The 20264-nt window shown below is 38.5% G+C and overlaps 1 protein-coding gene across 4 annotated transcripts in view; it reads right to left on the bottom strand.

Annotated features, from left to right (window-relative positions):
* Positions 1–17471: 17471 nt before the first annotated feature.
* CTH (cystathionine gamma-lyase) overlaps positions 17472–20264 on the bottom strand; it is a 23601-nt gene continuing 20808 nt past the window's right edge. For all 4 annotated transcript variants that reach the window (XM_027114071.1, XM_027114069.1, XM_027114072.1 and 1 more), the window contains 2 exons: positions 18440–18578; positions 17472–18119 (listed from right to left, as the gene is read on the bottom strand). In XM_027114071.1, coding sequence (XP_026969872.1) covers positions 18093–18119; positions 18440–18578 — 166 coding nt within the window. In that variant the 3' untranslated portion in view covers positions 17472–18092. The remainder of the gene's footprint in view (positions 18120–18439; positions 18579–20264) is intronic.

Genomic DNA, 20264 nt, shown 5'->3' with positions numbered 1-20264 from the left:
GCCTCTCCTGCTGCAAGGGAACTAGGACTACATTCCTCGAAGAAGTTTCCATTTTTTAAACCACTTTCTTCAGATTAGAATGTCAGATAGTGCTTCCATATCAAATGTACTACCCCAAGTACAAATCAGGACTCTGTTCCCCATCTTTTTAAGACTGCAAATATACCAAATTTTGAATTTTATTACTTTCCAGAAAAGGGCAGGTTTTTGACATCCAGAAACCAAATTATAGGACCGTTTTGCCCCCAGAACCCTTTGCATGACTAGGGGAGCCTCTGGATCTTGGCCTCTGCTTCATTTTTCACCATTTTAGCAGTCACTTGCTGAATATCAGCTCCTATGTTCAATTTGCTCCCAATGTTCTCTGGGGTTAAACTATGCTAGTTTTCTAAAAACTAATTCACTTTACCAAGTCTTTCTTCTGAGCAGAGTCAGTTTTGTGCTCATAAAAGCAATCTTTACTTAACATTCTGTGAAATTTGGTGGCCTAGGAAGATGACACATGCCAAGTATGGCACAGAACCCAACAGTCTGTTTTCACAGGGAAAGGAGATGAATGATGCGATGCAATCGTCCCCCTGCGAGCAGCAGACCTAATAAGAAAACAAGCCTTTCATGTGGAGGCTTCATAATGCTTTTCACTGAGTTCACACAGCAACTTCAAAGCCCTTCTCTGTCAAGAGTAATTATCTCCAATTTACAAAGCAGCACACAGTCTTTTCACAGATCACACAGTCCCCTTCAGATCTGAAGCTGTCTGGATGTGGACTCTGGATAGCACGTCATTTCTTGTACAGGAAGCAAGAGCCTCCTGATTCAGCCAAGAGGCTGAGAGAAGAAGGGGAACACCTCTAATTAAAGACTTCCCAAAGAGCTATGTCCTTTGTGCTGGCAGGCTGCTCACAGGGGTCCAAGAGCCCAAGTCAGCACAACCTGAAATTAAAAGACAGCCCTAATACTCGGATCACTCAAATAGGATCCTAGTGTATGGGGCACCTCTCATGAACAAGTCAATCCCAGTGTTATATAAGACAGAGTAAACTAATAAAATGGACAAAACAGTGACTTGTGCAACCTTCGCTTAGTCCCTACAGCACTACTGTGAAACAAACCACATGGCTCTTCACACAATCAACTTCTGGCTGTAAAACAGAATAAAATTCACATTTTATTCAGAGCAGTTGATATTTCTTCAACATAAGATATTTTTTTAAAGAATGAATGATAAAATATAAAAGGATTTCTAGGATCCTGTCTCATCCTAATATGCAATCTTTTACATAAGAATTTTTATCTTTTTGTGCATCTTGCTAAAAGGTATGAAAAGTGCATGGTGGCTCTTAACAATTGTAAATCGACTTTCCTAGGATTTCTAGCTTTCATTTTTAATTAACTAATGTAACCTTACAGCTAAATTCTAGGAATAATTGCTAAATTTCTACCACCATTTCTTTTAGATGGGACTGATTTGAAACCAGCAAGAATTGACTTTACACAGACCCTTTTCCCCAATAGATTGTTTTAATTAATTTTAATTTTTAATCGAAGTATTGCATTTACAATTGTTTGGGGGCTGTATACAAGACTAAAAGATTTGTAACAACAAAAGACTCATAATAACAGCAACCAAAAAATTAAATAAATAACAGTTCCACGTTCTCCTTGCCTGCCACTTTTCTTGTCCTGTTTACAGTTTTAACAGTTTCTTTAATATTTATTTTCAAGACCCTAAAAAGTGGGTATGTACAAATGTCTCTCAACTCATCAAATTTATTTACTAACTTTTCTAATACCATAAGTTATTTCACTCACCCTCTTCTCCTTCTATTTCTGCCAATATAATTATAATATTTTTTCTCTCTCTCCACCATATAAACCCAAATGCACAGTTTTCATTATTATAATTATTTAAATATTCATCACTGCTGTGTTTCCAGGAATTGATAATAGCCTCATTTTTAAAATTTCTTTTATCTCTAACACACTCCAGCAGCTCTACAAAATACCTTACAATACAGTTTTCAGTTCAATCAAACCTGCCAGATAAGTTCTCGATAAACTCACTCCAGCTGTCCCCTGACCTCCTGCTCCAATCTGGACTGACTGCTCTTTAGGCCATGCATTATCCTGGAAATTCCCTTTGCTGGCATCTTGAAAATTTTCTTCACCTCTCTTGTTTTGGACATGACGTTTCCTAAGTCCAAAATATTTTTTTTCTTAGTTTACTCACTTATTTTGTTGAAGATATACTTTTCAGTATCTTTCCGAGGAGAAAAAGGTTTGGGAGTTTACATGTCTGACGATATCACTGCTCCACTATAATACCTGATCAATATGTTGTTATATATAAAATATGTCTTTCAGCTTTTAAATTCCCATTGAGATGTCTGATGTTATTCCATTTTCTGTTGCTCTTCTTTGTAACTAAATTTTTCTCTCTAGAAAATTTTGGAAGGTTGTTTTTTTTTTTTCTGGTATTTTAATGCGTTGGAAAGAGTTTGTCATTTTTTGTGCTGGAAATTTAGTTGGCTTTTTCAATGTAGAATCACAAGTGTTTCAACTCTGGGTAATTTTCCAGTAATATTGAATTGATAATTGTTTCCTTTCTGTTTATTCTCTCCCTGCTGGAATTTATGTTAGTAGGATGTTGGACTTTCAGAAATAAGGTTATCTTTATTTTCTTATCTTTCTCTTCTATTATCTATTTCTTTGTCTTTTCATTTTTCTAGGGATTTTCTTAACTTTATCTGTTGACCCTTCTTTTGAATTTGTTTTTATGTGGCTATCATAGTTTTAATTTCGTGAAGTTCTTTCATAATGTGATTATTCCTTTTAATTGTATCCTGTTCTTGACTGATGGATGTCATACTTTTATTATCTCTGGAAAAATAATGACTTTAATTTCTTTGTTTTCTTCTGCTCTCTGAATCATCTCCCCTTCCCCTTCTTTACTCTGTTTGTTTGTTTGTTTTGATGTCTCATGCTAAAGGCTTTATTCACATATCTAGTGCTCCTTAGCTATCATTTTAGGATCAGCAAACTATGACCCTAGGGCTAAATCCACTCACTACCTGTTTTTGTGAAACCTTGGTTTCACTTTCTCCAGAGGTTAATCTCCAGGCTCCAGTAGGAGTGAAGAGGGGTAGTAACCTAAATAGCCAGAATGGGGGTGGAGACAAGGTAAACTAACGGCTTCTTTTACAGACTGTTAAATAACCCCCCAATTTGGGGTCCCTTTACATACCATTTTATGCCTTCATTATGGATCACCTGATATCTCCAATTTCTGATATTTTCCAAGGTTCTATCAATACAAGGCAAATTAACTTGCTTGTCCAAAAGGAAATTTCTGTCCACTGTGGAAGTGAGACATTCACCCAATACACAAACTCTTGGTTTTTGGAGAGCCTGAGGAAATGTCACCTATACAACCAAAAGCTGGCTTATGTGCTAAGATCACTATCTTGAGGAACGCAACTCAGGATCAATACATTCCATGATGCAAAGATTTCCTAGAGGCATAATTGTATGCTGCAGAAGAGCCCTATAAAGAAGAGTTAAGGACAGAGAAATAAAAATCGAAAGGTAGGGTTTCCCTGGTGGTGCAGTGGTTGAGAGTCCGCCTGCCGATGCAGGGGACACGTGTTCGTGCCCCGGTCCGGGAAGATACCACATGCCGCGGAGCGGCTGGGCCCGTGAGCCATGGCCGCTGAGCCTGCGGGTCCGGAGCCTGTGCTCTGCAACGGGAGAGGCCACAGCAGTGAGAGGCCCGCATACCGCAAAAAAAAAAAAAAAAAAAAAATTGAAAGGTAACCAGAATGAAGCCATCTGGTAGTGATGTTGTCAAATATAATCTAGAGTCTAATCGGATATCTGCTTAATGACCTTTGAGATTTCAAGGGAACGTTTTTCTGCCACTGACTCAAGGATGTCATTAACCACATTGCAAGTAGCCCAGAGTATGACCAGAGGAATGATTTTCTAGTTAAGCAGAGACCTCTTGAGCTTTCACACTAAATTAGACTGATACTAGAGAGGCTATGGTAATGGAAATCTTTGAAAATAGAACATCTAATCCAATTCTTCCAAGACTGACTTACACTTAAATCTCATGTTCTAATCTGAAAACTACTCTGAGCTCTGAAATGTTGGCTTCACAGCATATAAAGTATTTTGCCGTAATTTTAATTCCAGCTAATCCTGAGATAGAGGATAAAGAGAAACAGAGACAGAGAATAATATAATTTAATAAAAGATGCCTCATGAAATGGAGCAATCATAGACCTCCATTCAAAGACGATTTATTTTTTTTAATTTCTAAGTACATAATAAAAGAAAGAGACAAGGCCCTTGTTCACATGCAGCCTACAGCCTGGTATAAAGATATACGATGCTGGGGCTTCCCTGGTGGCACAGTGGTTGAGAGTCCGCCTGCCGATGCAGGGGACACGGGTTCACGCCCCGGTCCGGGAAGATCCCACGTGCCACGGAGCGGCTGCGTCCGTGAGCCATGGCCACTGGGCCTGCGCGTCCAGAGCCTGTGCTCCGCAGCGGGAGAGGCCGCAACGGTGAGAGGCCCGTGTACCGCAAAAAAAAAAAAAAAAAAAGATAATACGATGCCTAGGTCAAAAATATGGGCTCACAGAGGAGAGAAATTATTTCCAGCTAAAAAGAACAGGGATGGCTTTATGGGGAGATGATTTGAGCTGGCTTGTAAAGGATGGGTTAGATTTTGACAGATGGTAGTAAAAACAAGGGACAGAAATTCTGATTCAAAGAAAAGCAATGCTTCTCGCAGCTCAGGAGACGTTTCAATTTTAAGGCTGTCAATGTACTAAAAAGTAAAGAAATGAAAAAATATAAGGTTATAAAAACATGGCATATTTTAAACATTCAATCCCGTGTATGTGTTTCTGTTTCATTTTGAGGTAATATTATAAAGTCTAAATTTAAGACCATTTTTTTAATGAAATCCGCAGGACAAATGGTCTTTTGGGGCTTCCCACCATCAATTACCCCAGATAAACTCTGGGATATAAAAGCAAAGGGAGGGAATTCCTTGGCAGTCCAGTGTTTGGGACTCCGCGCTTTCACTGCCAAAGGCTTGGTTTCCATATCTGGTTGGGGAGCTAGGATTCCTGCAAGCCACGTGGCGCGGCAAAAAAACAACAACAAAAAAAAAAAAACAAAAAAAACCCACAAAACTCAAAGGGAGACAAAACTACAAAGTATATTCTGAGGAAATAAATGTGATCCTGATTACATAAATATACAAGACAGGTTAGGTGGGTTTTTCCTCCTACATCTTTAAGAAATATTTAACGACATTTTTTCAGGATAAAGAAAGCACAAGAAATATGATTTCTTTTAATGGCTTAAAAGCATTTATCTATCTCCTTCAAGTATCACTCCCCTTGTCAGCTGCAGTAATAATGTACCTTTTTTTTTTTTTTTTTTTTTTTGTGGTACGCGGGCCCGTTACAGAGCACAGGCTCCGGACGCACAGGCCCAGCAGCCATGGCTCACGGGCCTAGCCGCTCCGCGGCATGTGGGATCTTCCCGGACCAGGGCACGAACCCGTGTCCCCTGCATCAGCAGGCGGACCCTCAATCACTGCGCCACCAGGGAAGCCCCAATAATGTACCTTTTTAGTGAACTGTCTTATAGATTTTCTTCCACATCAGTTTTGATTCTCCAGCAAAAGGAAATATCATCAAAGTATAACATGACTTTTGTTGAAGTGGCAGCCAACTTTCATGGCATAAACACCAGGTGATCTCTTCACCAAGGGTCAGATCAACAAAAGAAGAAATTGTCCTCTGAGGAAAAGAAGCTCATCTCCAACAACAAAAACATCCAATAAAAATCAACGTCAATGCCAAAACTCACAAGCTCATAAAATCACTATTTCATGTTTTATAAATGCCTTTGTTTTATGCGCTACCTTTCACACAAAGCTCACTCACTTCCCCCGGCTTTTTTCCTATAAGTATTTTCTCAGGATTAATCATAACATTGTAGATAGAGTTGTTGAACAAATCAAAGTTTATCAGGCAGAGAAATTAGCACATCTATAATTATTTCTCTAGAACTTAGAAGAGAATGGGTTAAAAACACCAGGCAAGAAACTGTCAAAGGAACTGGAAGTGGGAAAGGGCCTGCAAAGTCACAACAAATAAGCTCTGAAATATATCAGATGAAGATTTTCCAGGAGAAAAACAAATAAAAATTGAGAGCCATGAGGCCTACCTGAATGTAACCAGGGCATCATTTGAAAGTAGAGGTGAAGAAATTACAAATAGTCTTTATTTTTTTAGCTTAAATATTTATTTAAGTATTATCTTTTTAAGTAGTGCAAAATGAATTTGTTATTTATTAGGTTTATAGACAATGCACACTTAGTGGTTGATTTTTCACAATATTTTTCTCCATTGATGGAGTGAATGTAGAAAGATGGTACTAGAGTCATTGCTGATGATCCCTAATCCAAGTAAGTGTTTTTTCATAAATAGAATTTAAATTACATATTTACTTTATATTAGTCTCTTTTTGGGAGCTTACCTGTTAGGCCTGCCTCTGTCGGAAAGAAACATTTATTCACTGTACCTCTTCAGTGTATCTAAGAAGCCCTACCATGGCCAGAGATGGCACCTGATAGATTCCAGAGGAAGATATGTATGACTCAGAGGATGCCCTAGACAACTCCCTTCATGATTGTGATATATTAATTGCAAAAAGGTCTCCCATGATTTACCTCTTTCTAGTATCCATACTCTTTGCAATGTGACTTTTAACTCCTCCCATAAAGAGGTGGGGTCTATTTCCCCACTCCTTGAATCTGGGCTAGCCTTGTGACTTGCTTTGGCCAATAGAATGCAGTGGAAGCAATGCCATGCAAGTTCAAGGCCAAGATCTCAAGAGACATTGCACGTTTCCATTCTCATCTAGAATTCTGCCACTGCCATGTTAGCAAGCCTGAGCTAGCCTTTTGAAGGATAAGAGTCATTTGGGGAAGGTAGAACTAATGCTGGATAGAAAATAAAACAGAAATATCCACAATATTGATAAAATTTGGGTTTGAGGAAACAAAATCAAGAATTAAAGAAAAGTAAAGAACATATAACATATATATCTTTTCTTGCAGTTACAAATCATCCTCTTTGACATTTTTATTTTGAGAGAATTTTTACAAAGGAGATTAATATTTGCAATAATTATTTTTTAATCAATTTTGTAGACTTTGTAAATATTATACTTTATGGATTGTTTTTCCCCTTTTATATAGCAAATATTATTCCCTAAAGTCAATTGTCTGGGAGAAAAATTAAAAGAAGGAAGAAGGCAGAAAGAAAAAATGTTTCCTAAAATAATCTCTCCTGGCAACTGAGGATATACTTATCTAGAAACAAATTTACTGACCATAAAATCTTGTTGTATGTATTTGCTGAGAACTTTAGTGAAACACATTCATCAGTGGATTGCTCTGTCTGAAGTTGGGGGCTTTTTGGTTGGCGAGTGCCCTCAACCTTCTATGAGCCAACTGTAGTTTGCTATTTCTAGTACTACTAAGACTACCTACACCAGACCAGATGTTCTTAAAGATTTACCAAAGATTATTGATATAAGTTTTTTGGAAAACAAAGAATGAGGAAAACACATTATCACAATTTCTGGCAACTCTAAAACATTACCAGTTTGAAAAAGTGAAAAATCAGAAGAGAGACGGATTTTGAAGTGTCTTTTGCAATAGCAAAGCAAAAATGCAGCCAAATTTGGTTATAACTGATTTGGGGCATGGAGAGACAAGATAAATACTTCTCTCCTATAGATTTTCTCTGAGACTGGGAGTAAAAAAATCACCTGACATCACTGCATACATGGGCTATCCACACAAGAGCGTGGATTAGGCTGGAGCCAGGAAATGGGTTCTGGGCTTGGATCCACTGTAATTGGCTGTGTGACCTCTTTCAAGTTCCTTCTCAATACCACAGAGACAATAAAAGTGTTCTTTCAATAATGAGTTCTTATTTCCATTTTTGAAAACAACAGTATAAGTCCAGTAATGACTGTTACTATTTAGGGAGTGCTTAATATGTCTCACACGGTGCTAAGCACTTTACAAGTACCCTACCTGTTACTGTTCAAAATAATCCAGAGAAGTAGGTGCCATTATTATCCCTGCTTTAGAGATGAGAAGACAAAGAGGAGATTAAGTAATTTGTCTAAAGTCACAGGAGAAGTAAAACCAGGATTCAAATTCAGGCCTTGTGGCTCCAGAGTCCATACTTGTAAACTACTCTATATTTGAAAAAAAGTATGATGTATTCTAGAGATAGTATGTGACTTCTAATATGAATTATATTTCACAGTATTACAAAACATGTGGTCTTGCAAGTTAAAATAATTATAGTTCATAATAATTGTATTGGAATTGTGCTAATTGGAATTAGCACAATTCTCCTGTTTTATATTTCAGATAATGCATTTTCCAGCAGATTGGTGGATGTGACAGTGGAGAGATGTCTGGATCTCAAGGTTCTAATTTTTTCTCTCCATATGTACTTGTTTCTTCCATGAATTTAGGAAATCTGGTCTCTGGCATCCAGGTTAGAGAGTTAAGCTTATTGTTTCAGACTAGTTATCTCCCACCAAAATGGGGATGCTTGTCTAAACCACACTGTTCCTTCCTGTCACCAGGTTAGATCCAGCTCAGTACAGGTCCTGGTTATTGTAGGTTTGAGGTATATGGAGGAATCCACCAAGGTCTGAGGAAGATCTAAAGACCCAGTCAACCTAGGCCATGACCTGGGAGTGGGAAGGAAGCAGTGTTATAGATCATCACCCCAACTTTAGTGAGGGATAACCAATCTGATTCAGCAACCTGAAGACCAGAAGCCAAACTAGCAAGTACATAAACAGGCCATAAATCTTTCCAGAAAAACCTGAAGATACAACACTGATCTCACCCATTAGTCAGAACCTTCAACCCTCTCCCAGCTGTTTCTTGACTTCTAGAATATTCCTATAAAGAGGAGGACATTCCAAGTGTGTAGAAGTATCTAGGGTTACTCTAGATGATGAACTCTCCCTCCTGCTCAGGGAAGAACTTTTACCTACAGGTGTAGGCTATTTTAAAAATTAGAAACCAAGGTGCTACATCTACAAACTTTCCCTGTCTTATTTTTATTATTAATTCTCACAAAATAAGAAAATATTAAAATTGGAAGGTTGTGGTGAGTAGAATAATGGTCTCCCAAAGATATCCCTGTCCTAATCCTCAGAACCCATGAATATGTGACCTTACATGGCAAACAGAACTTTGCTGACATGATTAAGGGCAAGGCTTGAGACAGGAGATTATCTTGGATTATCCAAGTGAGCTCAATCTAATCATATGAGTTCTTAAAAGTAGAGAATCTCCACCAACTGGGTCAGAGAGATGAGATGGAAAAGGAAGGAGAGATTCAAAGCATGAGGGAAACTCAACCCACTGTCTCTGACTTTGCAGATGGAGAAAAGGGGCCATGAGCCAAGGAATTTGAAGAAGCTAATAGCCCTCAGAGGACAGCCAGCAAAGAAATGGGGATCTGTGTTATAACTGCAAGGAACTGAATTCTCTAGTTGAGGAAGAAAATGAATTCTCCTCTAGATCCTCCAGAGAGGAACACAGTCTGGCTGATACTACTTTAATTTTAGTCCAGTGAGACCCATATAAGACTTCCAACCCTCAGAACTGTAAAATAATGAATTTGTATTGTGCAAGCTGCTAAATTTGTGGAAATTTGTTATGATAGTGATAGAAAACTAATACAAAAGGGATCTTAAAGATGTTTTGAAATCTATCCCTAATTTTGACCAGTGATAAAACTGAATTCTAGCTATGCCGTAGAATGTTCTTCCAGCCCTATCCATCTGGCTAACACCTACTTTGCCCTCTGGATTTAACGTGGATGACTTTACTTCCAGGAAGTTTTCCCTGGCCCTCCAGGACTGGATTAGGTGTCCTTGCCCTATGGATTCATAGCACCCCATGCATAACTTAGCACACTGTCTACCTCTCTGAACTCTCACTAAATTTTTGAGGTCCAAGACTTTGTTTTACTCAACATGCTGCTAGAGTATTCTGCTGAAAATGACCAAAGGGCAGCAAACAAATTGGTAACCTTGAAAGGAAGTATGGCTTGGCTATTAAGAGCATGGGCTTTAGAATCATACAAGCTAGGTTCATGTCCTGGCTCTAACATCTATTAGCTGTATGGCCTTAGACAGTTTCTTTAAAGTTTAATTTCCTTTACTGTTATTTCCTCATAAAAAGAAAGACAGTAATTGCACCTGCTCAAACAATTGTATGAGAATTCATTTAAATGATGCTTGTAAAAAGCCTGGCCATGTTCCTACTACATAAGAATAGCTAAAAAATTATTTCTCATTATTATTATTAGGTATCTGTGATGGTTAATGTTGTGTTAATTTGGCTGGGCCATGATGTCCAGATATTTGATCAAACATTATTCTGAATGTTTCTTTGAGGGTGTTTTGGATGAGATTAACATTTAAAGTGGTGTACTTTGTAAAGCAGATTGCTTTTTATGATGTGGGTGGGGTAGGCCTCATCCAATCAGTTGAAGGCCTGACTAGAACAAAAGACTGACCTCCTCTTAAAAAGAAGGAATTATCCAGATAATTTTGAAGGCAGATGGCCTTCAGAGTTGAACAGCAACATCAGCTTTCCCTGGGTCACATACACACACATACCCTATTGGTTTCTTTGGAGAACACTGAATAATACAATATCAAACCTGTAACCTGTAAATATGGTAATATTACATACAACATGTAAAAACAAAAATGTGAAGATGGGTAAGATTCCCATTACCCATTTTAAGTAAATTTTCCTCCATTTCAATATCATATGGGACTCTTTCAGTTGAGAGGAGTACCAGCAAGAAGACAACAAAAGAAAAGCTGGCTTAAAAAAAAAAAGAAAAAGAAAGAAAGGAAGGTAAAGAAGAAGGAGGAGGGGAGGGGGAGAAGGAGGGAGCGGAGGAAAAGAAATGTCTTAGCTCCTGTGACTGATATGTACAAGCATAGGTCTAGCCTCTGGGATAACTGGATCCACGTTTCAAGAATATCAGAGGCCCGGTTTCTGTCCATCTCTCAGAGATGCCTTCTCCATGGGGTTTCATTCTCAGATAGGTGTTCTCCTCGGAGTGGTGAAATGGCTATAGCAGCTCTACATGACACACTTTCAGGCTCAAGTCACAAGGGAATGAGAATGTATCTTTTCTGGTAATTCCCATAAAGATTCTGAGATTCATTCTAAGTGGTCTAGCTTAGATTGGGTGTTCATCTGGAACCATCAGTGTGGTCAAGAGACCAGATATGTGCATTGGTTTAGGTTAATTAATCTGTGCTCACTGCTAGAGCTCCTCACTAAACCACTAATCAATCATAGGGACAGGGAAGCTTTCTACAGAGTATATAGCACCTGAAGAAGGTTAGGTGGATGCCAGGTAGTCAACAACAAGCCGCTCCAATTGCTTAACAAAATCGCTCTTTACAATTTTGGTTATTTTGCCTTTTACAAATACTATTTGATTTCTGAGAATCAAAAACACAAGAGGATGCCTGGCATTAAATATTTTTTAAACATCCATGTTATAAATTCATCCAACATGGAAAACGTATAACAGTGAATTTCCTTTCTTGGCTCCTTTTTTTTTTTTTTGCGGTATGCGGGCCTCTCACTGTTGTGGCCTCTCCCGTTGCGGAGCACAGGCTGCGGACGCGCAGGCTCAGCGGCCATGGCTCACGGGCCCAGCTGCTCCGCAGCATGTGAGATCCTCCCGGACCAGGGCACGAACCCGTGTCCTCTGTATCGGCAGGCGGACTCTCAACCACTGCACCACCAGGGAAGCCCTCTTGGCTCCTTTAAAACAAGAACAATTTCAAACCTTTCCACCACATTACAATTATCATTGTTTCCTCTTGGTGGTGATTACTTCTAAGCTTGCTTTATATTTTCATAATATTCTGTTACCATTATTATTAGCTATCACATATGGGCCAGCCAGATTCTCTGGCATTTCTTTCTGCACTATTCAATATAAAAAACAAAGACAAAAACAACAAAATCCTCACACCGGTTGGATGAAGCAGATTGTCGCTGGATTAAAATGAAAACCCTCCTCCCTCCGACCTCCATAACCAGTCTGTTACTTGGGAACAACAGCAGTTTCTAAATCTAAACCACAACAGGAGTTGGATGGACAGTTTTTATCTGCCATGATTCCAATATGCAAAACACCGTCTGTATAACTTAGAGAAAGAACCCAAAGGCATACACACAGAAATTTTACAATGGTTATTATTGAGCCAAAGGGACAGCTAACAATGACTGAGCACCTACTGCATGTGTGCTTCACAAATATTATGTAACTTAATTCTCATAAGAACTCCATGAAGCAAACATTACTACTATCTCCATTTTACTGATGAGGACAGATATTGAATCTTAGACTATTTAAATAAGTTGCTCAAAACAAAGTCAAATAGCTGGTAAGCACCTGACCTGGGTTTTGAACTCAGAAAGTCTAATTTTTACTTTTCTGTAATGGAAGCCTGTTTTTAAAAATGTCCTTTTCCAATTCCCTAAATTTGCTAGAAAAAAATCATTTTTCCAAAAAAGAAAAAATAGTATAGAAGGAAGGAGGAAGAAAGGAAGGAAAGAAGTCAGGCAACAATTTTGTCATAGTGTAATAATCACATTATAGCCACAATAAATTTTTTAGACTAACTTGGAGGTTGTTAGATATTAATGGAAGAAATTTTCACATGTTGAGGTGTGGGGAAGTCATTCTGGCTTATATATGATTTAACTTGAATTTTATGCTAACTAAAACAGCCTGTTTGTGGCCTATCAAACATACATTTTACATCTGCTTTAATCATTAAAGAAAAGGGTGCATTGATCACAAATAAAGAATGTCCCTGTTAAAAATAAAGATTAAATGCCTCCAGTCCTGGGACACCAATGCCAGTAGTCCTTCGATAATAAGGCCGCTTTCCCAGGTGTCAAGGCCATACTGACTCATCCGGTACAGGCTGATCTGTTTGTTTGTTTGTTTTTGGAAACCTGACTCTTTGATGTTCTTTGTTGTGACAAGGTATAAAGCTGTGTGAAAACCATGCTTCTGTGGGGCAGTCCCTCAGACTTATCTAAGTGGCTGTCTCCCAGGCTATAGTCCTCAATTTGGTTCAAATAAAACTCTTTCTTATCCCTGTCATAGTTTGGTTATTGATTATCTGCATCAACAATGTAAAAGGATGAGGCATGACATTACTTTGCAGTGGGTGCTGTAATACCCATTGGACCCCCATTGCCAGCCCAGGGCTCCTATCCACCCTTCTCTAGAGAATTGCCTCAGCTGGGTGGAGCCACTTCACCAGGGAGGTTACCCACACACCCCCATCCCCACCACCTTCGCTGCCTCTCCCCCTCCCCACCCCACAACTAATGATTGACTAATACAAGACTATAAAAGTCCAGCCCGCTTGACCCACATCTACAGGGCATTTATTTCAGAGACCATCCCTTGAGAAGCAGGCCAAAGCTAGACTTTGCCAAACTTTTATTCAAAATAAAATGAGTTATGTGAATAAAATACATGTCCATCCTAGAGAGTCACATCCTATTCCCTTTCCCAACTAAACACTAATAACTAATAACAACCCTTGCAATATCAAGAGAGTAGTTTGCTAATCTGCTTATGAATTCTCTATGCTGGACTACGAATGGTGCACTGGAACAATGAAATGAAAGGTCAGAAGACCAGAGTTCTAGCCCTGGTTCTGCCAATTATTTTTATTAGCCATGTGATATGGAGTAGTCACTTAACCACTCTGAATCTTCCTTTCCTCTCTATAGAAGATGGACTTATACTTGTGCCTTCTAATTCAACAGGTAGGTGTGAGAACAGCTGAGCTAATAAATGAAAGAAAAAAACAAAAACAAACAAACAAACAAAAATAGGTCTGGACTTTTTTCTATTTGAAGAAACTGAGATATAAAGTATTGTAAAATTAGTAATGAACTCAGAAATCTTTAATTCCCCAGGGCTATGCTATATGTGTTCTGTTAGAGGCACACTACTCAAAAGATCAGGAATATTTGCAGTATCTGACCATTCTCACTGGAACAAATTTAGATTGATTTTGTGAGCAATAAGTCAATATTTAATCAAATGTGGTTATTAAGAAAAAGAAATACAGCAATCCTTTCTTCAATGAACCTTCAATTTCTATTCCAAGTCAATTACATTGCATAATTTTTTTTCTAAGTTTGGGACTTCCTCAGTGGTGCAGTGGTTAAGAATCTGCCTTCCAGTGCAGGGGACACAGGTTCAAGCCCTGGTCCAGGAAGATCCCACATGCTGCGGAGCAACTAAGCCTGTGCACTACAACTACTGAGCCTGCGCTCCAGAGCCCGCGAGCCACAACTACTGAACCTGTGAGCCACAGCTACTGAGCCCGTGTGCCACAACTACTGAAGCCCATGCGCCTAGAGCCTGTGCTCCGCAACAAGAGAAGCCACTGTGATGAGAAGCCCGCACACCGCAACGAAGAGTAGCCCGCACTCGCCACAACTAGAGAAAGCCTGCATGCAGCAATGAAGACCCAATGAGCCGAAATTAGATAAATAAATTATTTAAAAAAATTTTTTTTCTAAGTTTGTAGTTCTGTTATGAAGCAAATGGAATCAGGGTTTCTTTTGCTATGGAGATGAAAATTCTTTTTTTAATACTTATTTGTCTTTGGATAATTACTCAGAGAAGTTTTCTTATTTTTACTAATAAGACTTTTGTTATCCCTTGACGACTTTGGTTTAATCGTGTTTGCCATATTTCTTATTTCTTTTGATACTGGCCTCCTAAGACAGGTTTCTTATGAAGCACTTGTGTTACCTTTTGCGTTTTTCTAAACTGCATTACAAGCTTTATTTCCTTTTTCCTGAAACTTTCTTTAGGTCTACTTAAGTAATTAAGTGATCATATTATATTTACAAAAATACAGGGTGTTAGATTTCTGTTTTGTGTAAAATCAGTTTGTAGTTCCCAACTGTTTCCTGGCTCCTCTGTGGAATTCAGGTCATTTAAGGCTATGCTGTTGTTAAAAAGGATGTCAATTTTTTTTTTTTTAATTCCAGATTTCATTGTTACTTTCTTATTTACCCCTCACATCTCAGAGCTAGTAGTCTTTGGCACGATATTCCAAAATAAAGGACCACTTTATGCACCTTACCTATAATAGAACTCACTAAAAAACTAAAAGAAAATGTACAAGGTAGGACTGAATTTTGACTAATGTACCTTATAAAGCAACTCAGTGAAAAATAGTGTGCTGGAAGCCTGACCTCATCTAACTTGATCAGTATGTGGCTGTCCAGTTATGTTACCCTCTACAAAGCTAGATGTATTATGAAGTGGGAAGGGGTGCGGTGCAGTGTTTAAACACTGAATCATCATCTCGGTGTGAACTATGTTAATGGAGACATAGTTGCAGGTAACCAAAAGTGTAGATAAGCTTCTTAAACCCTAATAAACAAAACGGTGCCTTCTCAGGCAATAAGGGAAATTGCCTAGAACATGGTTGTGACAGTTAATTTTATCCACAAACTTGGCTGAGCTATAATGCCAACTGTTTGGTCAAATAAATATTCGTCCAGATGTTGCTGTGAAGATATGTTTTAGATGTGATTAACATTTAAATCAGTAGCCTTTGAGTAAAGGAGACTAGTCCCTATAAGGTGGGTAGGCCTCACTCAATCAGTTGAAGGCTAAGCAATTCTGCTTCAAAAACAGCAACACAGAAAATTTGTCTGAGATTCCAGTTTGCTGGCCTGCCCTGCAGATTTTGGTCTCAAGACTGCAGTAACTCTTAGGTGAATCTCCAGCCTGCCCCACACATTTCAGACTTACCAGCCCCCCACCATCACATGATCCAATTCCTTGAAATAAATTTCTTTCTCTCAGTCTCTCTCTTCACACACACACACACACACACACACACACCCTATTGGTTCTGTTTCTCTGGAGAATTCTGACTAATAAAATGGTAGTTACTTGCTGCTCAGCAGAAGCTCAGGCAATGGATAGACCATATATAAAAATAGACCTTTGACCTACCATCTGCAGCAAGCTCCCCAGAAAACCAACTCCTTATCTACAATAAATAACCCAGGAAGCCAGCTGCTATAAGTCAGATGTGTAGGAAATTTGATTGCTGCCTCTAGTGACAATCCAGGAAGCTAAACAGTAACTTCTGTAATAATCAGCCCCAAATGGTTAGGACTTGATTAATAACTGACAGCTTCCTTAATTTTTGTTCCTGCTTTTGACTGAGGACCAAACCTAGAAAACCAAATATGCTCCCCTACCCAATCACACAGGATCCCCACTTCAATTCAACCTGCCCACCGCTTCCCTAGGCCAACAGCCTCTAATCGGGGCATACTTGAAGACTTCTCTATTTACACTACAAAGCTTTTTCATTCTTCTGTCTGCCTTTGTTTTTCTTAGCTTTTTTTTTTTTTTAACATTTATGACAGTGATTTAATGTTATTCATTTAAAAGTCATCTAACAGTTTTAAATTCGGAAATTTTTGTTTCTCATCCACATTAACAGGCATTAAAATTTCTGCAATACCTATGCTCTGCCTTCCTTTGAGTCTGCCAAAAAACAAGTGACAGTAGCTGACTCCCTTGTAAGCTTAGAATAAATAGCCTTTTCTTTTCTTATTCAAATGGTCATTTGTTTATCCCTACAGCCTTAAGGTACAGAAATGGCAAGAAATCAAGTCTTCCAGAAACCACAGTGGGATATAACCAGTCTCAAAATGCTGCTACCTACAGAGACAGAATTTCCAGGGTCCATACACATAATTCAGAAATGCACAATACATAAGAATATGTATTTGTATGCATTCTCCTCCTACCCAGCACTATTATTAATCGAGTTCAATGATAGGCTCCCCCGCCCCAGCCATGCCCTTGGGCATGCAGGATCTTAGTTCCCCAAACAGGGATCAAACCATGCCCCCTGAAATGGAAGCATGGAGTCTTAACCACTGGACCACCAGGGAAGTCCCAATGATAGGATTTTTTAAAACTGAAACAAATGGTGATAGCAAATGTGACTGAAAGCCTTTAGTACAAACAATTTAAAAAATCCAATTATTTTCACTTACGACATAGTGACAATAACTTGCTGATTATGCTTCTAGCTATGAAAGTATTTCTTCCTTTAGCCTCAACAAATTTACTATTTCAGATGAAAATATAAGAAGTAATATTTCTCTATAAAAGTGGCTTTTGACCTGCCCCGTACAGATTTTATAACTAATGTGCAAACACTAAGATTTGAGCATGATAATTACACAATTGAATTTATAAAAATTAAGTGGCTGAGACCTCTAAGAGTTGGGAATTAAAAGGGCCCAGGAATACAATTTAATGTCACATAGTACAGAAATATCACAATGGGATACATTTGATAATTAGATTTATTTTTTAAAAAAATAGTAAGTACAACCTTAAATCAGTAAAATTTCACAGACTTTTACAGATATTTGATTTTTGGCTTATGGTAATTAAGTGTAAACCATTGCTTTGAGTGCTATTTTCAACAATATACAAAATCACCCTTGATTTAAGAACATTCATTTAATAATTTAAATTCCTCAGAAAACATGAAAAATGAAATGCCATTATATTGTAAACATGATCAATATAAATCTTAAGCTTGAAAAAAAGAACACAATCCCCAATAGCAGCACAAATCTCACCTCCTTCAGAGGCAAATGTATATCCAAATTAACAAAAAGATCTTAACAGAATTGACTTGTCAATTACAATACGGGAAAGAGGAAACTTTTTAACAGGAATGATACCAGGAAGATTACAGTTGTGAAAGGTAATAAAGTCCCTTAAAATTTTCACTTGAAAACTCTGCAAAGGCTCATTAATGGTCCATTCAATTATTCAGAAGTTTTGATCTTTTTGCAGGAAGCAACCTCTAATAGCAGTTCTGGAATGCTAGTTGTGACTTGCATTTGGAGAGTGCTGTATTAACAGTGCACAAGAAAAATATGTTATTAAACCTTCAGGCAAAGACTTCACCTCCTCCAAGAATTCTTTTCTGAAGACTACATTCTTTTAAATCTGCATTTCGACTGATTTCCCTATACATTTATACACCCTGTATATTATAATAAGAAAACGTTTACAGTCCACTCTATAAACATAGTGAGGCCACTCTATAAACATAGTGACCCACCACTCCCAAGATTAAGTGTGCGTACATGCGTGCGCACACACACACATATACACACGCGCGCGCGCACACACACACACACACACACATACACTAAAATAAAACTTACTGCTGTCTTCAAGGCTTGATCTAGATCATCCAGTAGGTCTTGTTTATCCTCTAAGCCCACAGAGAGTCGAATCAGTGTGTCACTAATTCCAAGGACTTCTCTGTCGCTCTTAGGCACCGAAGCATGGGTCATGATTGCCCTGAAAGAAAGAATGAGCAAAATTTTGATCACTATATTGTAGCAGGGGATGCATGTTTCTATCTCATAAATTGCAACTATTTTCAAAATTTTTCTACTCTAAATATCAAATGCTTCATACACCTACAATGTTTCGCAGGCAAAAAATTAAGGAATTGTGCAAATTATCATTTCTAGTCATGATTTTAAATGAACACAAAGATCTTTTATTGTTTTCTTACCATCAGTAAGGTATACTCAATCGGACACTGAAGGTGCCAGTCAAACACCCCCATGAAGGAGGGGAAGACATAGCCTCCAGTGTGTGGATTTTAACAACAACCTGAATAAGGCCTTGGCCAGAAGTCATACACCCCATGACCAACCAGCTGCACTTATAAGAGGCCTCTTGGATCAAGAGCTGGTCAGAATTAATTCCATCTGAATCAAAGAATCAATCCAGAACTGGACCTTCTGAGGCAGATCAGGGAAAGACAACCTACGATCACTGGTAGCAATCACTAAGCATTAGGAATTAATTCCAACACATAACTCATGACACAGAGGCCTCAGAGGATGTTCAAGATCACGTAGCAACTCATCGTCATCGTCAGCATGGGTAAGGGTAGAGCACCTACTATGGTTCAGGCTCTATAGTAAGAATTGGGAAACCAAGAAGAATGAGATATTTTCTTTAGGTAACAAAGCAGGAGCTAAAGACTATGACAATTCACAAAACAGAACAGTCTACAGCAAATACCAAACAAGTATGGACAATAAGAACTGCCGGAGTTCAGAGGAGGGAGAATCTCTGCGGGTCGAGGCATCACGGAGGGGAGGCTTATATAGTCTTAGGGAGCGCTTAGATGTACACTGCCCCCAACATTCCACCATCCCCTTCCACCACCAGCAGAAGGAATCACTTTCTCCTATCCACTTCAGGCCCATGGAAAGAAAATCTGAGTTGTGTCCAAAGTAAATGAATATCTTCTTTGATCACTCTAAGGAAGTTTTACATGCAAACATCCTCCTTAAAATGTTCTGCCTTTTTAGGCTCTTAATTCCTTAAAAGAGAATGAATGTGTAGAAATAAGAACTTAGGCTTCTGGGACCAATAGACTTGGGTATGATTCTCAGCCCCTCCACATACTGGCTGTGTTGGGCTTGTAAAAGTTACCTGTCCTCAGTCAATTTCCTTATCTCAGTACACTGTTATCCACATTTTACAATCGAGAAAACTGAAATTGAGAGTGGATAAGTAAATTTTCTAAGGTCACCAAGTTAACACACGTTGTTAGGCTGGGAGACCAACCCAGTACATGTTGGCTCAGCTTCCTCCCCGCTGACTGCAATGCTGCACTGGTTGCAGCGTTGTTGGGAGACACAGAATGAGGGTGATAAAACAGACAAGCTCTGACCTAAATTTATTCTTCCACTGGTACTGGGGTTAGCACCTAGCTGGAGCTCCTGAGGGCCAAGCAACTTTAAACCACATCCCTAAATAAATCAAGCGAGGTCTACTTTTAAGAGAGCCTTAAAGTAATATACATTGCATTACTACGAAAAATAAACCAATTTCATATGCTGAGTGTGCCCTCTTGTGCATCCAGACTTATTAGCAAGCATTTTCCTGAAAGACTAACAAAAACCTCTATGGCTTATCTTAATTATTTGAATCATTATTTGGGCTTCATTTTTTTTTTTTTTT

The sequence above is a fragment of the Aethalodelphis obliquidens genome, unplaced genomic scaffold (assembly GCF_003676395.1).
Source record: "Aethalodelphis obliquidens isolate GAN/ISIS:26980383/991018 unplaced genomic scaffold, ASM367639v1 scaffold13, whole genome shotgun sequence".
In the NCBI taxonomy this organism is placed as follows: domain Eukaryota; kingdom Metazoa; phylum Chordata; class Mammalia; order Artiodactyla; family Delphinidae; genus Aethalodelphis; species Aethalodelphis obliquidens.
The sequence above is the reverse complement of the archived record's forward strand: the minus strand, read 5'-3'. Positions and strand labels throughout refer to the sequence as shown.